General features: G+C 53.2%; 1 protein-coding gene across 2 annotated transcripts; it reads right to left on the reverse strand.

Annotated features, from left to right (window-relative positions):
* Positions 1-1,858: 1,858 nt before the first annotated feature.
* On the reverse strand, positions 1,859-11,538 carry NRSN2 (neurensin 2). Of its 2 annotated transcripts, none has more exons than XM_048498572.1 (3): positions 11,276-11,538; positions 3,873-4,054; positions 1,859-2,549 (listed from the first exon to the last, which is right to left on the reverse strand). In XM_048498572.1, the coding sequence occupies exons 2-3, from the start codon at positions 4,047-4,049 to the stop codon at positions 2,127-2,129; spliced, it is 600 nt and encodes a 199-aa protein (XP_048354529.1). In that variant the 5' UTR covers positions 4,050-4,054; positions 11,276-11,538; the 3' UTR covers positions 1,859-2,126. The 2 variants fall into 2 exon arrangements, with proteins under 2 accessions (XP_048354529.1, XP_048354530.1); XM_048498573.1 differs by having other exon boundaries at positions 3,873-4,091.
* Positions 11,539-12,105: the final 567 nt, after the last annotated feature.

Raw genomic sequence — 12,105 nt, forward strand, 5'->3', positions numbered from 1 at the left:
GGCCAGGCAGGGGCGGGCACAGTGGCCTCTGCCAGTCTTGGCAGGGTGGGGTGAGGAGGGAAGAAGGAGGGGGTGGGGCGATTTTCCACCCCCATGTGCCCCCAACGGTTCCGCCCAGTGACCGGTCCGCCCCCCTCCCCCTGGTAGCTACACCACTGCTGGGAAGTGGCTCAGCTCTTCCCGCTTTATCACCCCAAAGCCCTTTGCCTCCCCCTCCCACTTTCACCCCTCATATTTAAGGCAACACAATACTAGAACCAGGGGGCATTCACTGAAAATGCTGGGGGGAAGAATTAGGACTAATAAAAGGAAACACTTCTTCACGCAACGTGTGCTTGGTGTTTGGAATATGCTGCCACAGGAGGTGGTGATGGATAGCTTTAAAAGGGGCTTGGACAGATTTATGGAGGAGAAGTCGATCTATGGCTACCAATCTTGATCCTCCTTGATCTGAGGTTGCAAATGCCTTAGCAGACCAGGTGCTCAGGAGTAGCAGCAGCAGCCGCAGAAGGCCATTGCTTTCACCTCCTGCAGGTGAGCTCCCAAAGGCACCCGGTGGGCCACTGCGAGTAGCAGAGAGCTGGACTAGATGGACTCTGGTCTGATCCAGCAGGCTAGTTCTTATGTTCTTATGTTCTTATAACAGCACAGAAAGGAATGTTACAGAGAGACTCAAGGCCGGTGTGAAGATAAGAGCAGCCTCTGGCCCCAGGCGCCACTACCTTGTTGCACTACCCAAAAGTGAATGTAAGCACCCATCCCCATAACATCGATCCCACGTTCCCAGTTGCAGTCCGCTTTGACGTCAGGTCGCTTCCTGACATTATGGTTTGTAGTAAAACAGCAAGATTTGAATCTAGTTGCACCTTAAAGACCAAGGCTGGTTATGCACAAGGTGTCTCCAGTGCTGCAGGGGTGAATGTCCATTTGCAGCAAGGTTTCTTGTACAGACGTATTTCCTCAAGTCCCGCTTTCAGTTTCCGTTCTCTCCATGGTAAGTTTCTAGCATGACTTGCAATTTGCTTCACAGCCAGAAAGGGCAGATTTGCCAGTGAGCCCAGCTTTGCCCCCAGACACAGGGGCGTAACGAGGCAGCCCTGGGCAAACTGTAGCCCTGGGCAAAACCTGAGTTGGATGCCCCCCCCCCATAGGCGACCACTCCACCACGACCAAATTTTTTTTGCACCAGGACATTGGTGCCTGCAGGGGGTGCATTTTTAGACATATCAGCACCATAATTTCAGCATATCATCAGGAGACTGTCCCCAAGTTTGGTGAGGTTTGGTTCAGGGAGTCCAAAGTTATCGACTCCCAAAGGGGGTGCCCCATCCCCCATTGTCTTCAATGGGAGCTAATAGGAGATGGGGGCTACAGTTTTGAGGGTCCATAACTTTGCCCCCCCTGAACCAAACTTCACCAAACCTGGGGGGTATCATCAGGGCAGTCTCCTGATGAGACCCTGAAAGCTTTGAGACTGTGCCTTCAGAAATGTGCCCCCCCAGCCTGCAACCCCCATTGACAGCAATACAGAAAACTCAATGCAGAACAAAGATTCTTGGGCAAATTTCTAGGATGTTCCTGAAGGGGGCACATTTTTGGATGTATCAGCACCAAAATGTCAGGGTATCATCTGGAAACTATCCTAATGGGACCCCCCCCAAGTTTGGTGCAGTTTGGTTTAGGGGGTCCAAAGTTATGGACCCTCAAATGGGGTACTCCATCCCACATTCTTTGCTAAGGAGATGGGGGCTACCCTTTTGAGGGTCCATAACTTCAGACCCCCTGAACCAAACTACACCAAACCTTGGGGTTGCCATCATGACAGTCCTCAGATGATACCCTGAAATTTCCTGCACAGGCCGGCAGCAGCTCTCCCAGATCTCAGGCAGAGGTCTTTCTCAGTATCTCCTGCCTCGTCTTTTCAACTGGGGCCCCTGGGGATTGAACCCAAGACCTTCTGTGTGCAGAACAAATGCTTTACCACTGAACCACAGCCCCTAGCCAGCACTGCAGTCAGGCCAGAGTAGTGCTTGTGTAACGGAGACTTTGGTGTCCCCTCTCTCTCGGTCAGCGCTAGCTTCCATTACGTGGTGGCAGCGGTGGGATTATAGCTTGCAGGGTGGGGCTTATGAGGCGCTCCCAGAAGGACCTGGTTGCAATTTTGTCTCTGTCTTTGGCTGGATGTTCTGCACCCAAGAAGCTCTGAGTGGCAGCAGAGATGCTGAACCAACGGGGCTCTCTTTCCCAGGGGGATTCTCCGGCAGTAGCTCTTCCTCAGCCTCTTCTTCCTCTCCCTGCTTCCTTCTTGTATCCACTCTGGCCAGGGTGGAAGTCAGGACACAGGCGACCAGCAGGGCCCCAGCAATGGTGCACAGGACTATTCCCACTGCTCGGCAAACCCCCAGGGCACGGTTATACGCAACGGCTTGCTGGTCTAGCACCATGAACTCTTCTGCACCAATTTCTTCCAGCTTAGAGGGGAGGAGGAAGCCGGTGGCCACGGCAGCAGCTCCGATCAGCAGCAGGAGAGTCCCAGCAGAGAGGAACGCCTTGAAAAGAAAATGGCACCGAATCAGGGCAGCTGCAAAGAGAGGGTCTCTTCTAGGACAGCCTTCGCCTAGGAGGTTAAGAGCTCGTGTATCTCATCTGGAGGAACCGGGTTTGATTCCCAGCTCTGCCACCTGACCTGTGGAGGCTTATCTGGGGAATTCAGATTAGCCTGTACACTCCCACACACGCCAGCTGGGTGACCTTGGGCTAGTCACAGCTTCTCGGAGCTCTCTCAGCCCCACCTACCTCACAGGGTGTTTGTTGTGAGGGGGGAAGGGCAAGGAGATTGTCAGCCCCTTTGAGTCTCCTGCAGGAGAGAAAGGGGGGATATAAATCCAAACTCTTCTTCTTCTTCTAAGTAGGGCCTGGGAGGGGGGCGGCCTCCCAGAATTGCAACGGATCTCCAGAATACATAGACCAGGTTGTAAGGTGGTTTTCAAAGCCAAGCTTTTTCCTGACTGAGAAACACGCTGAGACTCGAGAACACAGCTATTGTGTTTTGGTTTCTGGAAAAAAAATTGCAAAGGGAAGGAAAAAATCACACTTCTCCCAGTTTTGGAAACCACAGACCTTCTCTGATCTAAAAATGCCTTGACTTCCAAAGAGGTCAAAATGAGTGCATAATCAAGAATCCAACCCAAAGAGCATGTCTGCTTAATACAAGGCAGACCCAGAAGGGCATAAAAGACCCTAGCCAAGCTTTGGTAGGCGTGTATCTTTTTGGCCTGTTGCCATAATTAAAAGATGCAGAGCTAATTGTCCCTGGGAGGGGAAGGAATTCTGCACATGCCCAGAGGCTCCCAATCCCAGGGCCCAGAAAGCAACAAGTCCCATACAAAGAAGAAGAAGAAGAAGAGGAGGAGGAGGAGGAGGAGGAGGAGGAGGAGGAGGAGGAGGAGGAGGAGGAGGAGTTTGGATTTATATCCCCCCTTTCTCTCCTGCAGGAGACTCAAAGGGGCCGACAATCTCCTTGCCCTCCCCCCCTCACAACAAACACCCTGTGAGGTAGGTGGGGCTGAGCTCTTAAAAGCTGTGACTAGCCCAAGGTCACCCAGCTGGCATGTGTGGGAGTGCACAGGCTAATCTGAATTCCCCAGATAAGCCTCCACAGCTCAGGCGGCAGAGCAGAGAATCAAACCCGGTTCCTCCAGATTAGATACACGAGCTCTTAACCTCCTACGCCACTGCTGCTCCTTTTAACATCATTAAAAGATGCAGAGCTAATTGTCCCTGGGAGGGGAAGGAATTCTGCACATGCCCAGAGGATCCCAAACCCAGGGCCCAGAAAGCAACGAGTCCCATACAAAGGACACAATCCTTACCTTCCAGAGGACAGACTTCCACCCACTGCAAGCAGCCGGCTCAGGGTTTTCATGTGGACAAGCGCTGGTGCAGTCCTCATAGAACAGATGTAGGTAGGAATGGACCCCATACCACTTGCCCCGTTCCACATTCGGGCCATGGTGGCAATCACATGAGCGGTCGCAGGTCGCGGGCATCAGACCTGGGTAAGGGGATATCCCAAAACAATTCAGGCTCTGCTGAAACACAGGATACTGAAGCCAATCAGAATCAGGGTGCAAATTGCCAGAAAATATAAACAGAGTTATAGATGTGACTATTAAGGACATATAGGACCATGGCAATATATTTTCTGCATTCAAGCTATCCTGTGTACTGGAACCAACTGGACACTTATTGCATAGTTTATTACAACAAGATTTGAGTCTGGAAGCACCTTAGAGCCCTGCAAGATTTAGGATGCCAGCTTTTGAACCCAGTACCACCTTATGGTACCCTTCATCGGATATGAAAAAGAAGCTTTGGAGCAGCAGTGGCGTCGGAGGTTAAGAGCTCGTGTATCTAATCTGGAGGAACCGGGTTTGATTCCCCGCTCAGCCGCCTGAGCTGTGGAGGCTTATCTGGGGAATTCAGATTAGCCTGTGCACTCCCACACACGCCAACTGGGTGACCTTGGGCTAGTCACAGCTTCTCGGAGCTCTCTCAGCCCCACCCACCTCCCAGGGTGTTTGTTGTGAGGGGGGAAGGGCAAGGAGATTGTCAGCCCCTTTGAGTCTCCTACAGGAGAGAAAGGGGGGATATAAACCCAAACTCTTCTTCTTTCGACAGTTCATACTGTCACAAATCTTGTTGGGCCTTAAGGTGGTACTGGGTTCAAATCTAGACCTTCTACCTGCCAAATCTCAAAGAATAAGACTCTGGAAATTGACATGTGGTATCCCGGCCATGGGGAGTGGGGCACATTGAACCCAGAAGACGCTAGAACCAAGGGGTGTGTTCTGCAGCTAATAGGGTTGCCAACGTCCCACATTTTACACACACACACACACACACACACACACACGAGAGAGAGAGAGAGAGAGAGAGAGAGAGAGAGAGAGAGAGAGAGAGAGAGAGAGAGAGAGAGAGAAGAACATAAGAACAAGCCAGCTGGATCAGACCAGAGTCCATCTAGTCCAGTACTCTGCTACTCGCAGTGGCCTACCAGGTGCCTTTGGGAGCTCACAGGCAGGAGGTGAAAGCAATGGCCTTCTGCGGCTGCTGCTCCCGAGCACCTGGTCTGCTAAGGCATTTGCAATCTGAGATCAAGAAGGATCAAGATTGGGAGCCATAGATCGACTTCTCCTCCATCAATCTGTCCCAGCCCCTTTGAAAGCTATCCAGGTGAGTGGCCATCACCCCCTCCTGTGGCAGCATATTCCAAACACCCATCACACGTGGCGTGAAGAAGTGTTTCCTTTTATTAATCCAGAGCTGGACTAGATGGACTCTGGTCTGATCTAGCTGGCTTGTTCTTCTGTTCTTCTGTGATTACAACTGATCTCCAAGCAGAAGACGTCAGTTCACCTAAAGAAAATGGCTGTTTGGGAAGCTGGATTCTATAGCGTTATACGCTCCTCAAACCCCGCCCTCTTCACGCTCCAGCCGGAATTTTCCCAACCTGGAGTTGGCAGCCCTATCTCCAAGGAATACTAGGGTTGTCGTGCGGCAGCAAGCGATGGCAAACCATCTCGGAATGTCCCTTGCCTGGAAAACCCCAGCAGGGGGTGCCGTAACTCAGATGTGACTGGAGAGCCAAAATCCCCCCCCCGCTTAGATTCCCTCCCCTTCCCAAAATGCACCTTGCTCAAGCTCCTCCCCCAAACGTCCAGGAATTTCCTGACACACAGCAGACAACCCTACCCAGGTAACCTCTGGTCACAGAGCTTTGCTAGGAGAAAGCCGGGATTTGGGGGAAGGCAGTGGCGTATCTGCCAGAGGGACAAGAGGGGGTCAATGGACCTGGGCAACCCCCCAATTGGATCACGTGGGGGCACCCGGCGGGCTTGCGGCATGCTCCTGACCCGGCTGGTCGGCCGAGAGGAGCCTGCCACGGGCCGCCCCTCAACCCAGCCCCACCCCGCCCCGCCAGGTTCCTCCTTTAGCCGCTGCTGGCTAAGCTAAGTGGGGTGCAGGGGCAGGGGGGCTCCCGGAGCAGGTGTTGTGCACTATTTCCCCCCAATACACCTCTGGGAAAAGGGAACAGGCCCAGGCAGGAGAGACATCTGCTGCTCCCTCTGCCTATTTTGAAGTGTCCCTCCAAACCTGCAGTGGCGTAGGAGGTTAAGAGTTGGTGTATCTAATCTGGAGGAACCGGGTTTGATTCCCCGCTCTGCCGCCTGAGCTGTGGAGGCTCATCTGGGGAATTCAGATTAGCCTGTGCTGGGTGACCTTGGGCTAGTCACAGCTTCTCGGAGCTCTCAGCCCCACCTACCTCACAGGGTGTTTGTTGGGGGGGGGGAAGAGCAAGGAGATTGTAAGCCCCTTTGAGTCTTCCGCAGGAGAGAAAGGGGGGATATAAATCCAAACTCCTCCTCCTCCTCCTCTTCTTCTTCTTCTTCTTCTTCTTCTTCTTCTTCTTCTTCTGCGGAGTGGGCAGCAAATCCCATTGTGTGCAGGCATCTGTCCCCTGGGCACGTCTGCTGTGGTGCTGAGCGTCTCCCAGGTCGGCTTCAAAGGGGTTTTTCAAACCAGATCCAAATTGCGACGCGAAACGGACAGACCCGGCGCTTCTCGTTGCCTCTTCCGCAGCCTGCTGTGAGGCTTTGAAATAAAGGTACAGCTCTTTCAGAGAACAGGCTTTGACAACCCTAAAGGGAACCTTCCGGTGGGCTTCAAAGGCGTGTAATCTGGGATCAAAGATGTAGGTTCGCAAACCAGGCGTCAGGACTGGAGTCATTTTCCCTTTAGAACAGCAGGAGGCAGTGAATTGGCGGCGGGGGGGGGGGGGAATCAGAGACAGGCTGCTTGGGCCAAGAGGAATTCGACTACCCAACTAATTCCAGAAGATTAGACGGATTACTAAAATGTCGTAACACCTTCTGAGGCAGCTATTTTGTGGCATCAATTTTGAGGCTTCCCTGACCTGGATGGCCCAGGGTAGCCCAATATTGTCAGATCTCGGAAGCTATGTAGGGTTGGCCCACGTTAGTATTTGGATGGGTGACCACCAAGGAAGTCTAGGGACAGGCAATGACAAACCACCTCTGAATGTCTCTTGCCTTGAAAACCCTAAGGGATCACCATAAGATCTCCAAAGATCCCCTAGTCCACAGAAGCTTAAGCTTCTGGGAGCAGCAGTGGCGTAGGAGGTTAAGAGCTCGTGTATCTAATCTGGAGGAACCAGGTTTGATTCCCCGCTCTGCCGCCTGAGCTGTGGAGGCTTCTCTGGGGAATTCAGATTAGCCTGTACACTCCCACACATGCCAGCTGGGTGACCTTGGGCTAATCACAGCTTCTCGCAGCTCTCTCAGCCCCACCCACCTCACAGGGTGTTTGTTGTGAGGGGGGAAGGGCAAGGAGATTGTCAGCCCCTTTGAGTCTCCTGCAGGAGAGAAAGGGGGGATAGAAATCAAATTCCAAACTCTTCTTAAGCTAGAATAAAATCTTGCTTGTCTTTAAGGTCCCACTACACTTTCATTTTTGGCATTTCTAATAGCTCAGATGAGCCCACTTTGCTCAGAGTTTGGAAGCTGAGCAGGGCTGATGTTTGGAAGGGAGACCCTTAAGGAAGACGAGCTCTACTATGCAGAGGAAAACAGTGGCAAACCACATCTGCTCACCTCTGGCTTGGAAACCCCTAGGAGCAGGGTTGCCTGGTCTACATATCATTAAATAAAACGGGTCATCACCAGAGTCGATGTTCATAGTGTATAGTTCATAGTTCATAGCAGTGGCACAGGAGGTTAAGAGCTCGTGTATCTAATCTGGAGGAACCGGGCTTGATTCCCAGCTCTGCCGCTTGAGTTGTGGAGGCATATCTGGGGAATTCAGTTTAGCCTGCGCACTCGCACACACGCCAGCTGGGTGACCTTGGGCTAGTCACAGCTTCTCGGAGCTCTCTCAGCCCCGCCTACCTCACAGGGTGTTTGTTGTGAGGGGGGAAGGGCAAGGAGATTGTCGGCCCCTTTGAGTCTCCTGCAGGAGAGAAAGGGGGGATAGAAATCAAATTCCAAACTCTTCTTAAGCTAGAATAAAATCTTGCTTGTCTTTAAGGTCCCACTACACTTTCATTTTTGGCATTTCTAATAGCTCAGATGAGCCCACTTTGCTCAGAGTTTGGAAGCTGAGCAGGGCTGATGTTTGGAAGGGAGACCCTTAAGGAAGACGAGCTCTACTATGCAGAGGAAAACAGTGGCAAACCACATCTGCTCACCTCTGGCTTGGAAACCCCTAGGAGCAGGGTTGCCTGGTCTACATATCATTAAATAAAACGGGTCATCACCAGAGTCGATGTTCATAGTGTATAGTTCATAGTTCATAGCAGTGGCGCAGGAGGTTAAGAGCTCATGTGTCTAATCTGGAGGAACCGGGTTTGATTCCCAGCTCTGCCACCTGACCTGTGGAGGCTTATCTGGGGAATTCAGATTAGCCTGGGCACTCCCACACACGCCAGCTGGGTGACCTTGGGCTAGTCACAGCTTCTCGGAGCTCTCTCAGCCCCACCTACCTCACAGGGTGTTTGTTGTGAGGGGGGAAGGGCAAGGAGATTGTCAGCCCCTTTGAGTCTCCTGCAGGAGAGAAAGAGGGGAGATAAATCCAAACTCTTCTTCTCTTCTTCTTCTATATGATTTGCCAGCCATCTCAGACGCTTCATTGCAAAAGCAGGGTGAAAGCATTAAAAAAAGACCTGTCAATCAAAAAGCAGCATTCCCCCGCCCCAGCAAGTGCTGAGGTAGAGGTGTCCCCCCCCCCCCTCCAGTATTTCCCAGCCATTCCTTTGCAAGTGGTTCTGCCTGGCAGCGTGTTGAAGGCACAGCTGACTTGGTCCCCATCCTCCCTCATCTCTGTGTGAGGCGGTTCCCATAGCAACGGCCAATCAGAGGAAGGGGATGCAGCCAGCCCCTGGCTGGGCAGGCAGGCTCAGCTGATGGGTGTGGTGAATGGCAGCCCGGAGGGAAGGAGGGGGGAGGGGTCGCTCTGCACATGGCTGCCAAGAGGAAAGGCGTTTTGTTTGCCTCTGCAATCGCTTGAGAGACACAAGAGTCCTTTTCCTGCTCACTGGCTGAGCTGCAGCACCCTGCGACTTACTCAGGTCCAAGTGGTGTCGGGGGCAAGCCCGGTTGCCAATCCCCAGGTCGTGGCTGGAGGGGGGGGGGTTTGCCTCCCGTTATTATGACTGAGCTCTAGGCGGCACGTCGGTTCACCAGGACAAAATGGCCACTTTGGAAGCTGAACTCTATGGTGCTATATTTTATTAAAGCCCCCCCCCCCCTCTTCCCCAGCCCTGCCCCCTTCAGGATCGACCCCCAAATCTCCAGATATTTCCCAATTCAAGAGTTGTCAATCCTGCATCTTCCTGAGAATCTGGATTAATCCAGAACCACTTCAGGGGGCAATCCCCCCCCCCCCCAGCAAGGATGACTCAGATCCTATGCACAATACTAGAACCAGGGGCCATTCACTGAAAATGCTGGGGGGGAAGAATTGTGTGTGAGAGAGAAAAATTTCTCTCTGTCGACATTTTCTACCCCATGCATAATTTTATAGATTTCAATCATGTCCCCCCTCAGACGTCTCCTCTCCAAACTAAAGAGTCCCAAACGCTGCAGCCTCTCCTCATAAGGAAGGTGCTCCAGTCCCTCAATCATCCTCGTTGCCCTTCTCTGCACTTTTTCTATCTCCTCAATATCCACAGAAGATCTCCAGCTGCCCCCTGGAGGTTGGCAAGGCTACTTGGAACCCCCCAGATACGTGCCACGGTTGACCCTTCTAGCTTCCGAGATCTGACAAGATTAGGCGAGCCAAATCAGGGCCAGCAAGGTAGACTGCCATGGAATCTACTCTCCAAAAAATGCTATTTTCTCCAGGGAAACTCATCTTTGTCATCTGGAGATCATAAGAACATAAGAACAAGCCAGCTGGATCAGACCAGAGTCCATCTAGTCCAGCTCTCTGCTACTCGCAGTGGCCCACCAGGTGCCTTTGGGAGCTCACCTGCAGGAGGTGAGAGCAACGGCCTTCAATGTAATGCTGTATTTGCCAGCAAGAAAACATGGTTTTTCAAAGTGGGTTTGGCCTGGTGGGAGAAGGTCGGTCCACACTGCCCCGTTGCTGACCTCTATTCCTAGCGGGATCAGCGATCGACCCGCCTTGGACTCTGCCACCCTTCCAGCTCATTGCTCGCTCTAGGTCAGTGGTGGCGAACCTTTTCGAGACCAAGTGCCCAAATTGCAACCCAAAACCCACTTATTTATCGCAAAGTGCCAACATGGCAATTTAACCTGAACACTGAGGTTTTAGTTTAGAAAAAACGGTTGGCTCCAAGGCGTGCGTTACTCGGGAGTAAACTTGGTGGTAGTCGGTGGCTTGCTTTGAAGCAACTGTGCAACTCTTCCAACGGTGAATCACGACCGAAGGAGGGTTTACTCAGCAGCAAGCCCCATTGCCAGCAACCGAGCTTACTCCCAGGTAAAGGATCACGCTTTAGTTCGCGTGAAAATCAGTGGGGTTTAACAGCGCTTAACAGGGTTACCTATACTGCTTCCCCAAAACTAGGTCTTAGGTTTAAAGCTAATAATCGAGCCCAGCAGCCCAGACCAGCCTACATGCGTGGGGGGCGGGGGGGGGGGAGGGGGCGACTCTGTTTGCGTGTGCCCACAGAGAAGGCTCTGAGTGCCACCTCTGGCACCCGTGCCATAGGTTCGCCACCACTGCTCTAGGTCAAGATCCAGCCTTTACTGAGTCCTCTCTCTTGCAAGACTGTGAGGCAGGGGCGTACCGCTCAGGGGGACATATGGGGTCAAACGTCCCCGGGCTGCGGCCATTTAGTCACATGGGGGGCGATTTTCCACCCCTCCTCCTCCCCCCCCGAGTCCATACACTGACTTCAAGACCTGGTGCAAAAAAAGCTGTTGGGTCATGGTGAGGAAAGGCAGCTGCCCACATTGGGGGCCCCCCCTCAAATTTTGCACCGGGCTACATTTCCCCTAGATACGTCAGGAGCTGATCAAGGCAACTGAATACACCCGGCCCCTCCCTTGAGCTGGGCTGTTTGCAGTCAGCTGCCCCCCAACCCTACCTAACTGTGGCTTGCTAAATGTCCAGGCTCTTGAAAGCCCTCACTTGCCCTCTGTGGCTCTGGATGTCACTGGTGTGAATCGAAAGCCAACACAGTCAGTCAGAGCTCAGCGGGAGTCTGTTGTCTCCCACGCACCATCCTTACCTGGGTTTGGGTTCCGGTCAATCCAGTCTCAGCACATCACTCCGCCGTCCAGGTGCTTGGGAGCAACAGCCGCAGGCAGCCACCAATTCACCTAGGCAGGGGAAAGCCAAAGATCTTATGTGTGTGCCCCCTCTCTCCACGTAGCCAGGAAAGCTGGGCAGAGGGCGCCCCGGTGGCTTGCGGCAAAGATGGGAAGCCGTTTACCAGTTGCGACAGGCAGCGCCAGCAGACAGACGCGCCAGCTACGAGCGCAGTCCCAGAGTGCCGAGTGCTGTCTGAGTCACTCGCGGAAACAGCACATCTCCTAGCCTGTCAGTAACTCTACAAAAAGGAGAGACGCTTGCGACAGAGTCGGACGCCCTCCCCTGTGCCTGGAATGGCAGCATCTCGCCCCCCCACACCCCTCCTCCCAGAGGTGGGATCCAGCAGGTTCTCACAGGTTCCCGAGAGTAGGTTACTCATTATTTGTGTGTGCTGAGAGCGGGTTACTAATGGGTGGTTTTGCAACGTGATTTTTGCCTTTGTTACGCCCCTCCTCTCAGCACTAGCGCGCAGAGCTTGAAGCAGTCTAGCAGGAGGTGCACCGGCGTGCGTGGCAGCCTGCGTCTGCATCTGCGTGCATTCGTTTCCCGCCCAAGGACCGGCGCAGCGGCTGCGTCCTTGCCACAGCCCCGCCCAGGAATGCCCGGCCACGCCCCCGTCGTGCCCCGCCCAACCCCATTGGCGCTATGCCACAGTTTGAATCCCACCACCATGGGAACCTGTTACTAAAATTTTTGGATCCCACCACTGCCTCCTCCTTCCCCCTGGGTCCATACACTGACTTCAAG

This window comes from Sphaerodactylus townsendi, linkage group LG05 (genome assembly GCF_021028975.2).
Source record: "Sphaerodactylus townsendi isolate TG3544 linkage group LG05, MPM_Stown_v2.3, whole genome shotgun sequence".
Classification (NCBI taxonomy): Eukaryota; Metazoa; Chordata; class Lepidosauria; order Squamata; family Sphaerodactylidae; genus Sphaerodactylus; species Sphaerodactylus townsendi.